This window comes from Myotis brandtii, unplaced genomic scaffold, assembly GCF_000412655.1.
Source record: "Myotis brandtii unplaced genomic scaffold, ASM41265v1 scaffold456, whole genome shotgun sequence".
Classification (NCBI taxonomy): Eukaryota; Metazoa; Chordata; class Mammalia; order Chiroptera; family Vespertilionidae; genus Myotis; species Myotis brandtii.
This window is the reverse complement of record NW_005367431.1, coordinates 3492793-3509906: the sequence shown is the minus strand read 5'-3', so window position 1 is coordinate 3509906 and position 17114 is coordinate 3492793. Positions and strand designations below refer to the sequence as shown.

General features: G+C 47.4%; 1 protein-coding gene across 1 annotated transcript; it reads left to right on the top strand.

Annotated features, from left to right (window-relative positions):
• Window positions 1-678: 678 nt before the first annotated feature.
• LIN28A (lin-28 homolog A (C. elegans)) lies at window positions 679-12891 on the top strand. The gene is made up of 4 exons (XM_005875153.1): window positions 679-709; window positions 1174-1358; window positions 11015-11199; window positions 12675-12891. Exons 1-4 carry the CDS (start codon window positions 679-681, stop codon window positions 12889-12891), a joined length of 618 nt encoding a protein of 205 aa, XP_005875215.1.
• Window positions 12892-17114: the final 4223 nt, after the last annotated feature.

The window sequence follows — 17114 nt, the reverse complement described above, 5'->3', positions numbered from 1 at the left end:
GAGGGGCAGGGCCCATCCATTTCTCCCTTGACAGGTGGTTTGTGTCTCTGATTGGCCAGCGCTGCCAGGCTCACACCTCCCTCCCCCAACTCTCTGGAATGTATAATTATCTGCGCGGGGGGTGGGGGTGGTGTGTGAGTGTGTGTGGGAGCAGTCACATGGTTTTAAAACTACCCCCCCACACACACACACACAGGCACGCACACACACACACACACACACACACACACACAGTACCCTCACCTGTATGCTGCTTTGGGGACCCCCACCCCAATGAGTCCTTAAAGTGAAGGATTTCAAATTCCGAGTACTCAATACTTCTAGGGCTGACGGCTCCTATTTCCAGATGTGTGTGGGGAGGGGGTGTCAAACCTCCAGGTTCTGAGAAGGGACACCCCAGAGGTGTCAGAGGACGCAGAGTGGGGGAGGGCAGGAGCTGGAGTCGGAGGGAGAGGGAGGGGAAAGACGAGGGAGGAGAGGGGAGGGGGCTGCCCGCGGGGGGTTGGGTCATTGTCTTTTAGAATTTGGGAGCCTTTGAAAAGCCGTGGGCCCTCCCACCGCTATTGTGCTGGGGAAGATGTAGCAGCCTCTTCTCAGAGCCACCCCTTTGCCTCCGGACTTCTCTGGGGCCAGCAGCCGCCCGACCTGGGGCCCGGGCCGCGGGCCTAGCCGACTACCATGGGCTCCGTGTCAAACCAGCAGTTTGCAGGTTCGAGCTTGGTACTTACTGGGGACACCCTAGGCTGCTGGGGCGCCCAGCAACCACTTAAAAGGGAAGTGGGAAAGTGTCCTCCGGGCTGGCCGAAGGACCCCAAGTCTGGGCGGCCTCCTGCTTCAGGGGGCCATCCCTGGAGCAAAGAACGCTGGTGTCCCCAAGGCGTGCACACAGAGGCTGCGGGGGCAGCGGGAGAGAAGAGGAGGGGCCTGTCCGGCGGTCTGTCCCGGGCAACGTGTTGTGGGAAAAGGAGCAAAACTTTCGGGGCACCGCTGGCCTCCGTGTAAGCTTGGGGAGCGCGGGAGGCAGCCGGGACAGGTCTTTAACCGCCGGCTGCTTGGTAGCTGCAGCCTCCGGGGTGTGCACCCACGGGCTGGACCGTCCGGGGTCCCAGCCGGGACTCGGAGAGGGTCCTCCAACTCCGTGGCCCCCCAGCTGAGCGCCCTCCCCGTTTCCAGGTGGCTGCGCCAAGGCGCCAGAGGAGGCGCGGGAGGACGCGGCCCGGGCGGCGGAGGAGCCGCAGCTGCTGCACGGAGCCGGCATCTGTAAGTGGTTCAACGTGCGCATGGGGTTCGGCTTCCTGTCCATGACCGCCCGCGCGGGGGTCGCGCTCGACCCACCCGTGGATGTCTTTGTGCACCAGGTGAGACCGGTTCTGGTAACTTTAGCGGGAAGGGGATGTGGGCGCGCATATTCAGGGGTGGGCGGCCACGCGGGGCCACTGGATTGAGGGAGATCCAGGGCCCTCATTGTGCGTCCCGGTCTGTGCGGTAGAGCCCCGGACCTGAGTCCTGGTAACTCCTACAGGACGAGAGCGAGCGGCCGACCCCATTATCAGCACCTCCCACCCCCTTCCGGGAACCCTTCTGGCTCACCACGTGTTTGTTACCTCTTTCCCCTGGGAAGGAGGCAGGGGCAAGGAGGTGACCCCATGTGGCAGAAACTAAGGTTGTATTGTGCCTGCCGGTGGGGGGAGGGCGAGCAGGCCGGCCAAGGAAGCACATGCCCGGCCATAGCGGAGCCCTCAGCGCCCAGCGCTTTTCACTAACTTGTGAGTGGAGCTCCCCGCGGGGAGAGGGAGGGAAACCTTTCTGGGATCCAAAGGGGGGGCGGGGGTGTAAAGCTACGAAGTCCGTCCGATCTCCTAAAACTCAATCCTTGCGGCCTAGGTGGATTTGTCAGATCCTTAAAGGGTCTATTTGGGAGCTTGAAAGCTTCTCCAGACGACCAGTCTCAGGCATACAGTTCACCAAGCGGGCTTTTTGCTGTCCAGTTCCTACCAGAAAGGGAAGCTTACGGAGCCCAGGCCTTAGATTCCTGAGCCAGGCTGGGAGGGAGTTAGGTCGCAACCCCAAGTTCTCAGTTAAAGCAAAGCAGCACGGTGGGGGTGAAATTCAGGGTCGCGGGGCATGGGGTGGAGGGAGGCCAGCCGCTGGACCTATTCTCAGCTTGTCATTTATGGCCCCAGACAGCCATTCATGCTGTCCGAACATTTCCAGCCTCAAACAAGGAGCCAGGGACTTCAGGATTCCTCCTTCCTGGCCTCCCTCTCACCTCTTCCTAAATACCTTCCGGTGGTCCTGGGGCACCAGCTCCCCATAACATGGAGAGGAAGTTGCTGCCTGTGTCCCTTTCACTTTTGGAGGCTTAGGGTTGGGCCTGAGAAAAAGAAATTTGCTAACCCCAGGCCAAGTAGGTTGGCACCGAGGCCGGGCAGGGAGGGGTTACTTGGGGAAGGTTGGCTTTAGGAGCCATGGGGGAGGGGAAAGGAGGATGTGGGGATTAAGGGTTGGAGCCTGAGGGATGGTATTTTGGAGGGGGAGGGGTGGAGAAGGGAGATGCTGGATGGACTGGTTGGAAGTCCTCATGGAGGATGTAGACTGAGGGCAACAAGGGAGATGGGGACCTGCCAGTTAATGCTGGTGACTTGGGGTCACTGGACTGCTTGAACATCACTAGACAACTACTTCTAGTTAGTGACATGGCCACCTTTCCTGTCTCATTTACATATGTGTTTGATAACCACAGGAAGTAATTGTGGGAGAAAGAAGGGAATTGGCCTCTTTAGATCTATTAAATCACTTTATTACAGGAACCAGCTCTGAATGGCCCTCCTCAGCAGGGTGCCAGCCCCCCCACTGCCATTTATCGGATCACAAAGAGATTATAATCCTTCCTGGTCTGGAGATGGACTAGACAGCTGCCCCAACTGTGGGAGTCTTGGAGGAAGAGTCAGAACCAACATTTTCTTGCTTTCATTCCTAAGGCTGCTAAATAGGGAGGGGTTTAGGGGAATGTAACGCCATCAAGAAACTTTCCTCTACCCTCAAGTTTCTTTTGGCTGGTCCAATCCAGTAGACATTAGACAGATTAGTAAGAGAGAATAACTGAATTTAATATATATGTTTGGGAACCCCACATATAGGAGAGTCAGAGACCCCACATGCACATTATAAAAATATAAAGGGAACATGGGTGTGTAAGACATTCTGAGCTAGGGATGAGGTACGGTGCCCTGGGGGCTTCAAAGGGTTGTTGCAGTACAATAAGAGCAGATGTTTAGTAAATAGAAGTTTGTCCTGCTCTGTAGATAGGTCAATGAGGTCATCTCTGATAAACTCTTACTATGGGCAAGGCCCCTAATCCAAGTTCTTATAGGTAGGGGCAGAAGTCTCTCTTGAAAACAATCCACATACCACAGAGGCACATCTTGGTGTGACTAGTTCTGAACTCCCACAGTGATAAAGCCCAGGGAAGATTTTCCTGAGCAAGTGGATCTATGCCTCAAGGCACTTAACCTTAGGATCGAAAGCAACTGGGAATATTAGATGGCATAGAGCAGGAACCTTCAGGTTTGGGGAGTGGAGCCCACACCATTCGTTTCAGATGGGTTAGCCAGGAGATGATCTGGACTTCAGAGTTTTGGAAGGACATTCCACAGTTGACTAAGTTATCTGGAGGGAGTTGAGCTGGCATAAGGAATCAAGAATTTATGACCAATAGTCATGGGACAGTGACTGAGCCTTACTTGATAGGTCTTGATAGCACATTGCCTGGGCTTGAATTAATCCTCAAACCCTATCGTAGCAGTAAGTTAGACTAGTGATTTCAGTCCCTGCACTTGAGAATTTTGAATTATTTTTTTTGGAAATCTAGTATAGAGGAATTAAGTCGTTGTAGGATGATCCCTAAATAGTGTCCTGGGGGAGGAAAGTGTTCCCAAAGTGGAGGAAGGATAAGACATTTCTCTTTAAGAAGAAAACCACCCCTTCTTTGGCTGCTGCTGCTGCTGGGCACCCTGGAGTTGGGGTGCAGGTGGTGAGAAGGATATAATTGTTCTAAGGAAACATCTGCCAGGGGAGGTGGTCTGGGAGCCCTTTTTTAAGGAGAGAGGAAGGGGGAAAAGTAATTTAACATTTTCTTTTCCCTTTCCAAGTGGGCCTATTTAGTGCCTAACCGCTACTGTTCTTATGCTCCCTCTCACTTTATGCCCCCCAAGTATGAATGAGTGAGAAACAAAATCAGCCTTAGCCTTTAAAAAAATAAAGCAGCGATTTCTCATCAGCCCTAGGTATTTGGATCTGGAATTCTGCCTCCTGCACATGCCCCAACTGGGGATCGAACCCACCACCTTTTGGTGTATGGGATGGTGCTCCAACCAACTGAGCCACACCGGCCAGGGCCCAAATATTTAAGAAGTAGCTTTCTGGCTAAAGGGCTCTATTAGAAGACTTGAAGGCAAAAGAAGAGCCCTAATTTGACCTAGGGACTGAGTTTGGGTTGGGGGGGGGGTAGTCCGTGTGTAAAGAGATCTTTCACCTGGTTTATAACATTTCTGGTGCCTCTGATTACTCACCTCATATCTAGGTCAGTGATGTTCTTGTCTTATCCCCTCGCCTAACCTGTAAGCTCTTCAAAGAGAGGGACCAGCTAGCTGTCTAGTTCACAGTTGGTAGGCAGAAGGAATGAATGCGGAGAAGCATGGGACTCCTGAGGAATCTGATACACAAACAGTTTGGGGGCCTTGTCAGCAGAAGTCTTCCTCAGGAGCAAAAGACTGGAAATGGGGAGGGAATGTTAACTGTTGGCTGCTCTCTGGTCATTCATTAGTTATTTCCATCTTAATAGGGTAAAACATTAAAAAAGAATGAATCACTTTGACTTTCAAGGAAGTTGGTAGAGAAGTACCTGGGTTACTTGGATCCTTTTCTTTCTGAGGAGACATGCTTACTACACAATGTCCCCAGTAAAGGCTGAACCACCATCCTGAGCAAAGCTTCCACTATGACAAATTTAGAACTTGTATTTGGTGACATTACTACTTGCCCTGTATGTCCTTTTCAGTGACTTTCTCCAGGGCAGATAGATTCTGGAACATTCTTAATCAAAGCATAACGCCATCCTTCTGGAATTCCCATCCTTCTGGGTTAAATTTGGGGGTGGGGTGGAGGGGAAACCTCTACCCCTCCTTCCTGCGGGCATGAATGATAATTGCTTAATTACTATGTGTTAAGTCTTGGGAGGTCAAAGAAGGTGGTGGAGGAGGAAGAGAAAACTTTAAAGAATAGTACATAATTAATACAGACTAATTTTAAATTATCTCAGCGTGGAGTTAATGTAATTTAGATAGGAATCCGAAATCCAAGTTAATGGCTTTTGTAAATGGCACAGGAGCAGGGTTACTGGCTTAAAACTCCAAGATTCTCTCTTCGGTGCTCTGAGTGGGAGGGTGGGGGCAGGGTGAGGAGTAAGCACCCGCCTAATCGGGACTCACCCTGGACAGGTCCTCATCTGAGTTCAGTCTCCTTGAAACTCCGTTTTCCTGAGGACAGAAGAGATGTGCACCCAAAGTCGCTGGGAAGAGAAATCTAGGCGAACACTTACGTTCACAGGCAACTCCTTCCTGCTGCTGGTCTCCCTCTGGCTGCCTTTGTACCAATGGGCTGATGAGCAGCACCATCTGGTGGCGAACTCCAGGCAGGAGCTGTGGTCCTGGCTACTAAGTCTGAGCAGAAGTGATGTGTGTGTGTGGTGGGGGGGTTCTGGACAGATCTTTTCTCATCCTCCCTAACAAATAAACTAGAGAACCAGTTGGTTTGTTCTAGCCCAGGGGTGGGCAAACTTTTTGACTCGAAGGCCACAATGGGTTCTTAAACTGGACCGGAGGGCCGGAACAAAAGCATGGATGGAGTGTTTGTGTGAACTAATATAAATTCAAAGTAAACATCATTACATAAAAGGGTACGGTCTTTTTTTTTTTTTTAGTTTTATTCATTTCAAACGGGCTGAATCCGGCCCGCAGGCCATAGTTTGCCCACGGCTGTTCTAGCCCCACCAAACCCTCTACTTTCAGAAATGAAGCTCAGGTCCAATTCTGAGAACACCACAGGACTGAGTCATAAAATTAATTTCACCTGCTTTTTACTTTTTTATTTATTTATTTATTTATTTATAATATTTTTATCGATTTCAGAGAGGAAGGGATAGGGAGAGAGATAGAAACATCGACGATGAGAATCATTGATCAGCTGCCTCCTGCACGCCCCGTACTGGGGATTGAGCCCGCAACCCAGGCATATGCCCTGACTTGGAATCAAACCCGGGACCCTTCAGTTCGTAGGCCGATGCTCTAGCCACTGAGCCAAACCAGCCAGGGCGCTTTATACTTTTTTAATATGTTTTTAAAAATATATTCTCACTTATTGATTTCAGAGAGGAAGGGAGAAGGAGAGATAGAAACATTAAGGATGAGAGAGAATCCTTGATCAACTGCCTCCTGCATGCCCCCCACTGGGGATTGAGCCCAAAACACTGACCAGGAATCAAACTGTGACCTCCTGGTTCGTTGGTCGATGCTCAACCACTGAGCCACACCGGTCGGGCTGCTTTTTACTTTTTAAACCTGGCTATTAGAAAGTTTTAACATGTCTATGTGACTTGAATTATAGTGCATAGTGCTAGTTCTTGAGTCAGGCTAGTTGCAGTCAGTCCAGCTGTGCCCTTCACTATGAATTTGGGCAAGGTGCTTAACCCCTCTGCCTTCATGATGTCACCTGTTCAATGGGGGTCATAGTAAGGCCTACCTCACAGGCTTGGTGTGAGTTACATGTGCTACAACATGTAAAGTGCTTAAAACACTGCTTAGTAGCCGTAACCGGTTTGGCTCAGTGGATAGAGCATCGGCCTGCGGACTGAAAGGTTCCAGGTTCGATTCCGTTCAAGGGCATGTACCTTGGATGGGGGCACATCTCCAGTAGGGAGTGTGCAGGAGGCAGCTGATCGATGTTTCTCTCTCATCGATGTTTCTAACTCTATCTCTCTCCCTTCCTCTCTGTAAAAAATCAATAAAATATACTTAAAAAAAACACTGCTTAGTAAATATTAGTAATTTTGGATAGTAGCGAACTTCGTCTATTACACAAATGTGTGTGTGCACTGCTGGGCACCTAGATAGTCTTGAGCTGGAATATGCCGTGGGTGTTACAGAAAAGCTGGGAACCCCAGCTTTGATTCCTGTGATCGAAGCTAGTATCCTGAAATCCTGACTCTGCCACTGAGGTAGAAAGGAGTGGCGTGCCCTAGCCGGTTTGGCTCAGTGGATAGCGTGTCAGCCTCAGACTGAAGGGTCCTGGGTTCGATTCCGGTCCAAGGGCACGTGGCTCGGCTAGCAGGCTCAATGCCCCACAGGATACCCCAGTGTGAGGCGTACAGGAGGCAGCGATCAATGATTCTCTCTCATCATTGATGTTTCTATCTCTCCCTCTCCCTCCCTCTCTGAAATCAATTAAAAAAAAACTTTTTTTTTAATTTAAAAAATTAATAAAAATAAGAAAGGCTCTGTAAAAAATCAATAAAATATATTTAAAAAAATTAATAAAAATAAGAAAGAAGTGGTGTGACAAAAAGAGGGCTATGTTAGAGCTGGCAGGAACCTCGTTAAATTGGGAAAGGAAGATTGGAGATCTGCCTTCCCCATCACTTTTTAAATAATTTATCTGAATAAGCAACTCTAATTGTGGTTCCTGTGTAAAGGATTTGACTGAAGGCACTGAATGGGAGGGGAAGGGAGGAGAGGGAAGAGAAGGGAGTCAGATCCTGTTTATTTCCATCCCTGGAAGTGTGGGGTGGCAGGTTGGAGAGAAGGAAAGATGGCTGCTGGTGGTGACTTTGGCAGACCCAGCCAGCTTGACTGGGGAAGATAGGTATCTCTACATGCATTTCTCACACAGTGACCATAACCCCTACATGAAGGATCTCCGAAGGAACGATGAATGTGGTGGGTGGGGCTCTTGGGGGTCGGGGTGGGGGTGATGTGTGGAATCTGCAGCCTCTGGAACTCCAGGAATCTGACCATCAGAACCAACCAGTGTCAACTCTTTGTTCCTGGGGCTGGGCTCTATTGGGGGAGCTCCAGCCTTGCCCCTCCCCCCAAGCCTTTTCTTTTTTTTTGGAGGGGTTGGGGAGAGAGGCAGGCCCTGCTTTGTGTGTGGTTGGGGGCGGGGAGGGGGTGGTGGCAAGAATTTCTGGCTCCTTTCTGATGCAGGCCCTGTGAGGCTGGCTCAGTGGGGCTGCATGCTGATTACCTATCTGATAAGAGAGGAATTCAAAGTATGTGTTTTAGGAAGGGGCAGAGGGGGCAGGGAGCCACCCCTAGAGACCTCCAGTCCAAGACCGGTTATGGTGAGGTGCCTGCAGGGTTTTTTTTTGTTGCTGTTGTTTTTAACTATTTCAAAGTCTTAAATAGACCTCAGAGCCTCCAGTGATGGAGTGGGTGACCGGAGAGGACCAATTTCATATAGCCCCCATTTATGTTACATCCTTAAGCCTATGAGGCATAGATAAGGAGAGTTGTCCTCAGTAAATTGAGCTCAGAGGAGATAGTTTTCTGGATTTCCACTGCTAGTTAGTGATAAAAACCCAGAGTTAAAATTCCCAGTCTCTGGACACTCGGTTCCCACTGTTACCCTACCCTGATCCAGTTTGAAGAGGCTGATAATAATTGCTACTCAGTGGAGATTTATGTGTTAAATAATTCTCATGCATAGAACCTCTCAGCATTACCATAAAATTAGTATTTACTTCCATTTTGTAGGTTAGAAAGGAGGAAACAGGGCCTCAGACTCCAAACATGTTCTTAATCACGTAACTGCTGAATCACAGCCCGAGCTGGGGGTGTATCAGCCTAGGAGAAGCTGGTAATGCCTGGGCCAAGAACGCTCTTGGTTCAACTCCTCCAGTACCTCCTGATTCACTCTGGCTTGTCCCAGCTCAAAAGACAAGTCAAATCTAACTTCAAATTCAGGAGAGTCACTGTGCAACGGTAGAGCCTTCTGGCAGATGCGGAGGATCTGAGGCCCAGAGCTGAATGGTTGACCACGGTCACTCTGCCAGATATTGGGAGAAGCAGCATTTCATGAACCAGGATGTGTCTGGGGCCTGAGCCTGTGCTCTTAATTTACTTCTAAATTACTTCAATGGAAGTTTCATCTTAAGCAATATCATGTAGATTAAAACAAAAACGTGAGTAACTGATGACTGGGGATCCTATCTGTCTAAAGAGCATGTTTCACCTGAGACCCAGTTTGAAATAGTCTACCCCCACCACCAACAGCATAAAACACGACTCATGTTCCCTCCAGCCCCAGGACAAGGTGCACAGTGATTCCTTTTGCTTCTCTGAACCTTGCTTTCTATGATGATTACACCTTGTTGACATTTGTCAGTGTAAATGGAAGGTGTAATGAAGTCTATTCTGGGGAGGGTCTGGGAGGGATGTCACCTCCAGTAATGTGTTGTTGTTAAGCAGTAAGTGGCAAGGTGGAATGGGCCGTGAGCTTCAAATAGGAGCCCTAGGTTCTTCTGACACCGGGTGTTGCCACTCAACTAGCTGTGCGAATAACTCCCACTTTCTTTCTCTTTTTTTGAAGGCTGCTAGGTTCTTTGCAAGTGTCAATATTTTTAAATTCAGTATCTTAATGGGATTGTTCCATACGTTATTCTAAATCAATTTTCCTTTAAAAATATTTGGTCATTTTTCCAAGTCAAATAATTAAAATCTACTTCTTGTTCGTTAATCCAAAAATGTGTGAGGCATTATTTATGTGCAAAATGCAGCAGTGAACAAGACAGGGACTCGACATTCTTTTAAATGGCTGCATGGTTGGGTTTTTTGTTTTCCCAATTTTTTGTTTTGTTTTGTTAATCCTCACCTGAGGATAATTTTTCCATTGATTTTTAGTGAGAGGCAGCCAAGGGGAAGGGAGGGAGGGAGAGATAGACAGAAAGAGAGAGAGGAAGGAAGGAAGGAAGGAAGGAAGGAAGGAAGGAAGGCAGGAAGGAAGGAAGGAAACAGAAAGGAAGAAAGAGAAACATCATTTGGTTGCCTCCTGCATGCCCCTCCCCCCTCTCCCGCCCCAGGCCTGGGGATCAAACCTGTAGCCCAGGTGCTCGCTGTTGACCTTGACCACCTTGACCAGGAATCAAGCCCACCACTCTTCAGTACTGACATTCTAACCACTGAGCACACCGGCCAGGGTGTTGTGTTTTTCATACCAATTAAATTGTCATGCTGTCCTTCAAATTGCCTAGTTATATTCTGTTCTGTGGGGTTTTTTTCTTTCTGGCTTTTAGTAGCTTTTTGTAGTTTTATCTGTCTAATTATCTGTCTTGATTTTATAGTTTTGGTCCCTTTTTTTAGCATTTAGATATTTAAGTTCTGGAATGTATTTTGTATGCATATGATATAAAGGGTAGAATTCTGGCTTCATTTCCAAATAGAGAGCTAATGTTCTCAACAGTATTATTAAATTGTTTTTCTCATCTATTGATTTCCCCACATATGCTTGGTTCTCCTAGTGGTCTTTCCCTTATAATCTTCTGATCCATCTGTTTGGGTCATACTGTCTTTTTCTTTCAACTTTTAGTTATTTGATATAATTTCAAACTTGGAAAGAGGTTGCAAGAATACTAAAAATTTCCATATAAGCTTTATTTTATGGTTTTTATATTTGTTGATTTCTTAAATGCTATGTTTAAATTTTTTTCCTTCTATTTTACTTAGAAATTAAAATGAGAACAGCCGTATAAAATGTAATGGCATCTGTTTATATAACAATTGTTCTTTGTTAATGTTATGTAGATTTCTTGTTCTTAATTGTGTTGACTCTCTTTCTTTACTGATAAAATGGGAGTGTTATCACACTGATTCCTGCATTAATAGGGATTACATGTATATTACTGTTGAGGGTGTGTGTAATGATGGAGACTAACATTAAAATCTACCGTGTTCCCCTTCCGCAGAGTAAACTGCACATGGAGGGCTTCCGGAGCCTGAAGGAGGGCGAGGCAGTGGAGTTCACCTTTAAGAAGTCCGCCAAGGGCCTGGAATCTATCCGAGTCACTGGCCCTGGTGGGGTATTCTGTATTGGGAGTGAGAGGCGGCCAAAAGGGAAGAACATGCAGAAGCGCAGATCAAAGGGAGACAGGTATGGATTGGAAGGTGGCTTGTGCGGACTGGTAGAGACATGCTAAGGATGGGGAGAGCTCTCTCCATCTTGTCTCATCTCTTGGGCCAGGTTGCTATCGACCCATAAACCAGGGTCACGGTGCGACCCAGTTAGGGCACATGCCTGGGTTTTGAGCTCAATCCCCAGTGGGGGGCGTGCAGGAGGCAGCTGATCCATGATTCTCTTTTATCATGGGTGTTTCTATTTATCTCTCCCTTTCCCTTCCTCTCTGAATCAATAAAAATCTACTTTAAAAAATAAAATAAAATAAAATGAAGCCTATCTAGATGGTTGGGGTACCTGCTATAGATGTGGAAGATGAGAAGAGAGCAGTATGTGAGGAGAGCATTTGAGAAGTAATTTTGCTCTGTGAGCTCTAGCCTCAATTACTAAGTGGGAATAGTGATATTAGCCTCACACGATTATTTTAGAACTAAAGGAGACTGATATGAAAGCGAAAGTTGTGGGGACAAGAAGATGTATCTGTACTTGTTGCTTCTTCACCAGGTCTCCATATGACTGGTCTCGTTCATCTTAGCTTTGTGCTCGAACAGATCATATAATCTGACTCCTTAGTTTTTTTAAGGGTATGTTAGAGTCTTACCTATCGCCCAAATTGCAGTGCTCAGTTGGGGGTCTGTGGTTTCTATTCTTGGTATTTCAGTATTTTCAAGGTGACATGAATCTGAAGATCATCTAGACCAGTGGTTCTCAACCTTCCTAATGCCGCGACCCTTTAATACAGTTTCTCATGTTGTGGTGACCCCCAATCATAAAATTATTTTCGTTGCTACTTCATAACTGTAATTTTGCTACTGTTATGAATCGTAATGTAAATATCTGATATGCAGGATGTATTTTCATTGTTACAAATTGAACATAATTAAAGCACAGTGATTAATCACAAAAACAATATGTAATTATATATGTGTTTTCCGATGGTCTTAGTTGACCCCTATGAAAGGGTCGTTCGACCCCCAAAGGGGTCGCGACCCACAGGTTGAGAACCGCTGATCTAGACAATTACAGGTTTGGAAAGGATTTCAAGATATCTAGTCAGCCCTCGCTGGTTTGACTCAGTGGATAGAGCGTCGGCCTGCAGACTGAAGGGTCCCAGGTTCGATTCTGGTCAAGGGCATGTACCTCGGTTGTAGGCTCCTCCCCGGCCCAGGCCCTGGTCTGGGCACGTGCAGGAAGCAACCAATCGATGTGTTTCTCTTACATCAATATTTCTCTCTGTCTTTCCCTCTCTCTCTTCATCTCTCTAAAAATCAATGGAAAAATATCCTCGTTGAGGATTTTTTTTTTTAAAAAAAAGGTATCTAGTCATATTTCTCCTTTTAGAAGTGGAGAAATTGGTCTCCAAAAGGGAAGAGCCAAGTGTCCTCACTCAGAGAAAGGCTTCTGATCTCTTCTCACTCCTTTCTCAACTTTGCCATCCTGCTTTTTACCAGGTGCTACAACTGTGGAGGTCTAGACCATCACGCCAAGGAATGCAAGCTCCCACCCCAGCCCAAGAAGTGCCACTTCTGCCAAAGCATCAGCCACATGGTGGCCTCCTGTCCACTGAAGGCCCAGCAGGCCCCCAGCTCACAGGGAAAGCCAGCCTACTTTCGGGATGAAGAAGAAGAGATCCATAGCCCTGCCCTGCTCCCAGATGCCCAAAATTGAGCCACAGTGGGTGCCGAGGGCTATGTTTTTGTGATCAGAAAGTTTCAAGGAGCAGGCATCAATCGGCAGATCGGAGAAAGTGGGGACAGGGTGGGTGGGGGCAGCAGGCACTGCCATGTATCTCTGGCCGGGTTCCACAGCATCACCCCCTCTTCCCTCTTGGCAGGGGGGAAGGGGTGAAGCAAAGGAACTCCAACCGCATTCGATCCAAATGCCTGTGAGGGCTTTGGGGGAACTCCCTCCCTACATGCTTTATTTGAGTCTCCACCCCCAGAATCTCCAGCTTTTGAAAGTGGCCTGGATAGGGAAGTTGTTTTCCTTTTAAAGAAGGACATGTAATAATAATATTTCCCCTGCCAAAGTGAAAAGATTAACATAAGACCAGAACCCAGACCACAAACGACTGCATTCTGTGGGAGGGACTCTCTCAGGGGTAAGGCAGGGTGTTTCCACATCTTATCTCCCGGTAACCCACTCTTGGGATAGGGTGCTGAGAATTGTCTCCAAGCAATGGGTGGTGACGATAGGCAAAAGGGATGGTTGGGGAACAGCTGCAGACCTGCAGCTCCTAAGCTCACTCCCACCCCATTTCTGGACCAATACCATTGTATTTATTTGGTCCCTTGGATAACTGCACCTTGGTCCCACTTTCTCCAGGATGCAACTGCACTAGCTGTGTGCGAATGACGTATCTGCATTTAGACGACTTTTTTTTTTCTTTTCGTAATATAAATATTCTGGGTTTGTATTTTTGTGTATTTTAATCTACAGCCCTCATTCCTGCACTGTGTTCTCAGGTACATGAGCAATCTCAGGGATAAGTGGGCAGGAGCTCCGGGTCTGCACAGCAGGAATACTTTGTTTTATCATCAGGGAGAACACCTATTTGGAGTGTATAGTCTATTGAACTACCTCATTTTTGCCAATTAGAGCTGGCTTTTCTGCCATAGTATCCTCTTGAAACCCCTCCACCTTCAATGTTTTGTGGAAGACTAGATTTTAATGGGGTAGCCTCATTACTTGATCTCTTACTAGAAGATTGGAAATTGGTCTGAACAGGAATCAGTGGTTGGTGCAAAGGTTAGGAGAGGCTGGGCCTAGGTGAAAGGCACAGGGGGGAAGCCAAGATTAGATGCAGGTTGTCTATATATGTGTAACCAAGGATTCCTGTCCCCATACCTGTAATCCCAGGGGTTTGGGACTCAACATTACATACCAGATCCAACCCTAACTGGATTGGGCTAGGCCTACCAGGCACAACAAGGTGTATGTGTGTGTTGATAAAGAGAGCTTTTAAGAACACTACCCCTTCTACCCATCTTGAGCTGCCCAGGGGTGGATATATGAAGCAACGACTAAATTCCTTAACCTTTAAAAACTCTTTGCTTTTTCTCTTTGGCTTCCAGAGAGACCATAAGCAATGGCTTCTTTGTGGTGCTCAGCCAGTGTCCTTCCCTGCTGCAGCAACGATTAGTGTCTTAGTAGCTAAAGGAGAAAAGCGGGTTTCGTTAACATGCTGTGAGATCACTGAAAACCTACCTCACTGTGTTGAAACGGGGCAAATGCAATAGGATGCATTGGGTGATGTGTGTCTGATCCTGGGTTCTTGTCCCCCCAATTGCTGCCCCCTCTAGTTATTGTGTTTGTCTGGGCTTTGTAGGACTTCACAGTAGCTGATTTGGTGATTGCTAGGTGGCCTAGTTTGTGTAAATGTGTTGGTCTTTCTCCATGTTCTTCTGGGGTTTTATTGTTTACAAACTTCTTTTTTGTATTGCGAAAAATAGCCAAAGCATCTTTGACAAAAGGTTCTGCACCAGGCATAAAGGATCTGAAACATAACCTTGGGAACACCTCTTCTTGAAGTGGGGGTCTTGAACCATCCTTTTGTTTTCTCGTCCCCTATTTCCTATTTTGGCCCAGATCTTCTGTCCTTAAAATTTGACTCGGACCCTCTTCTAGCCGCACCCCAAAAAGCCCATTTACCCACATGCACACACATTTAATGTGTGGGGTGTCACCCCATCTCTTCAATGATTTGTGCAAAAATCCTGAAGAAGTTAAGAATACTCCATCCTTTCTTCCCAATATCCTGAGTGAAGACCATTCCTTGATAGGTGATTCATGCCAAACATTCAGATTGCTATGTTTTAATTTCTAATCCTAGGGTAGAGAGCAGCAATGAGGGGGCCTTTCATTTTGAAAGTGGGGTTGGGACACCAAGAAAGGGACGATGAATGTATATCCACGTCACTCAGGAACTTTTATGCCGGTGCAAAAAAAACTTATGTCAAAGTAGCCACACGATTGTTTAATAGGAGACGGACGAATGTAACTCCATGTTTACTGCTAGAAACCAAAGCTTTGTGTGAAATCTTGAATTTATGGGGTGGGAGGGAGGGAGGGTAGGAAAGCATGTACCTGTCTGTTCTTTCCCTGATTCCTTCTCATTTCTAAACTGCAGGGGACTGAGCCCCCTTGGGCTTTGGTGACCTCACATCACTGGGGACTGTTTATTTGATGGTTAATTTTGCTGTGCCGGGTACTTCCACTTGCTGTCATTTTGTAAAACACATGCTGACTTTTTCCTTTCCCCTCTTTTCCCTGGGAAAATAAAATGAATGAATAAAGACTTATTGCTACTGAAACTGTCATCTCCTTGTTAAGATATTTAAGGTGCTTTTCTCCTCCCATAATTCTCACCTCCTTGGATTGGGACTCAGAAGTCACAGAAGAACCATTAAGTTTTCTGTTCAGTCATTTTGATAGGAATGCATCTTGAAAGTTCAGTCCTCTTAGCACCTCATTACAGTGGATTTTTGTTTCTAGTTAGGCCTCTTGTCCTTTCCTTGGAAGTGGCCACATTCAAGAGGGGATTAGGAGCCTGGCATGCACAAGAATGGGTTTGTCTATGCCACTGGCTGGGATGAAAGGATGGGGCCATGCCTTGGGGCATGAGACCCTAATAATACCTTGTCCCTTGCTCTTCAAATCCCTTTACAAATCTTAATTAATTAACCCCCTGAAGCACCCCAGGGAGGCAAATAATGTGGAACTGGGGAAATTGAGGCCATAGGAAAACACGTTAACATTGTATTTGAGCCCAAGTTTGCTAGCTCGCTAATGAACAATGCTTTTTAAACATCTAGCCTTTCCCCAAGGGAAAGAGAATTTAAAAAGAGATATTTTACTGAGGGCATACCATGTACTACTAAAAGTGCACAGAAACAAGAACAAGGGTAAGAAAGGGGAATAGAGCCTGCGACCCTTTGGTCTGTGGGCCGATGCTTTAACCACTGAGGAAACCGGCCAGGGCTGTACCAAAAGTCGTAAAGCAGGCTGTTGAAACAGCTAGGCTGAAGCAAAGCAGGAAGGATGGAAAATACGACTATTGCCCTAGCCGGTTTGGCTCAATGGATAGGGCGTTGGCCTGCTGGTCCCCGGTTCCTACCTCGGTTTCAGGCTCCTTCCAGGCCCGACCCTAGTCTGGCCGTGAAGGAGGCAGCCAATCGATGTGTTTCATCAATTTTTCCCTCTTCCCACTTTAAAAATCAATGGAAATGTATGGTCGGTGAGGATTAACAACAACTTAAAATACTACTGTTCACGGGTGGGTTACTCATCTGGAGGACCTGGTAGAAGTAACTCATCAGAAAGAGTGGAAGGCACAGTGAACGGGGATTACTAGCGCAGTATTTCTTGCCTTGATTCCTTGGTGAGAGAAACTACAAGAAGGTTCTTTGAAAATTGCAAAGGTTTTTTTTGGCTGCTTTTTTAATTTTGAGAGGATTGCAATGTCTCAAATTACGGCAACAGTTTCCCGGAAAGGTTTGGTACAGAGCGAATGCCCTTGATTTTTCTATTAGGGTTAGCCGATGGCCGTTCTGTTATTTAATAGTAGAGCCCTTAAAGTAGCGCTCTTTCTGGTTTCCAAACTGTCTTCCTTCGTGTAGGTCCTGAGACTGCACAGCCTGGAAACTGAGTGCCCACCTCAGCACAAACGCACTGGTAGAAAGTGCGTCTGTGCGGCTGACGAGGGCTGGGAACTTCCCGAACGATGCCACCCGCTAAGACCCGTACAAGGGGCCCTAAAGTGCGGTTCTGCGGCCTCCCAAGGTCTCGGGGCGAGCAGGGCGCTGCCTTCCACCACTTCCCAGGCCCGAAGGCCACCGGCAGCTGAGGAGCCCGGAATCCTCGCCGTGGAGCGGAGCCCCCTGGCGGCCTCC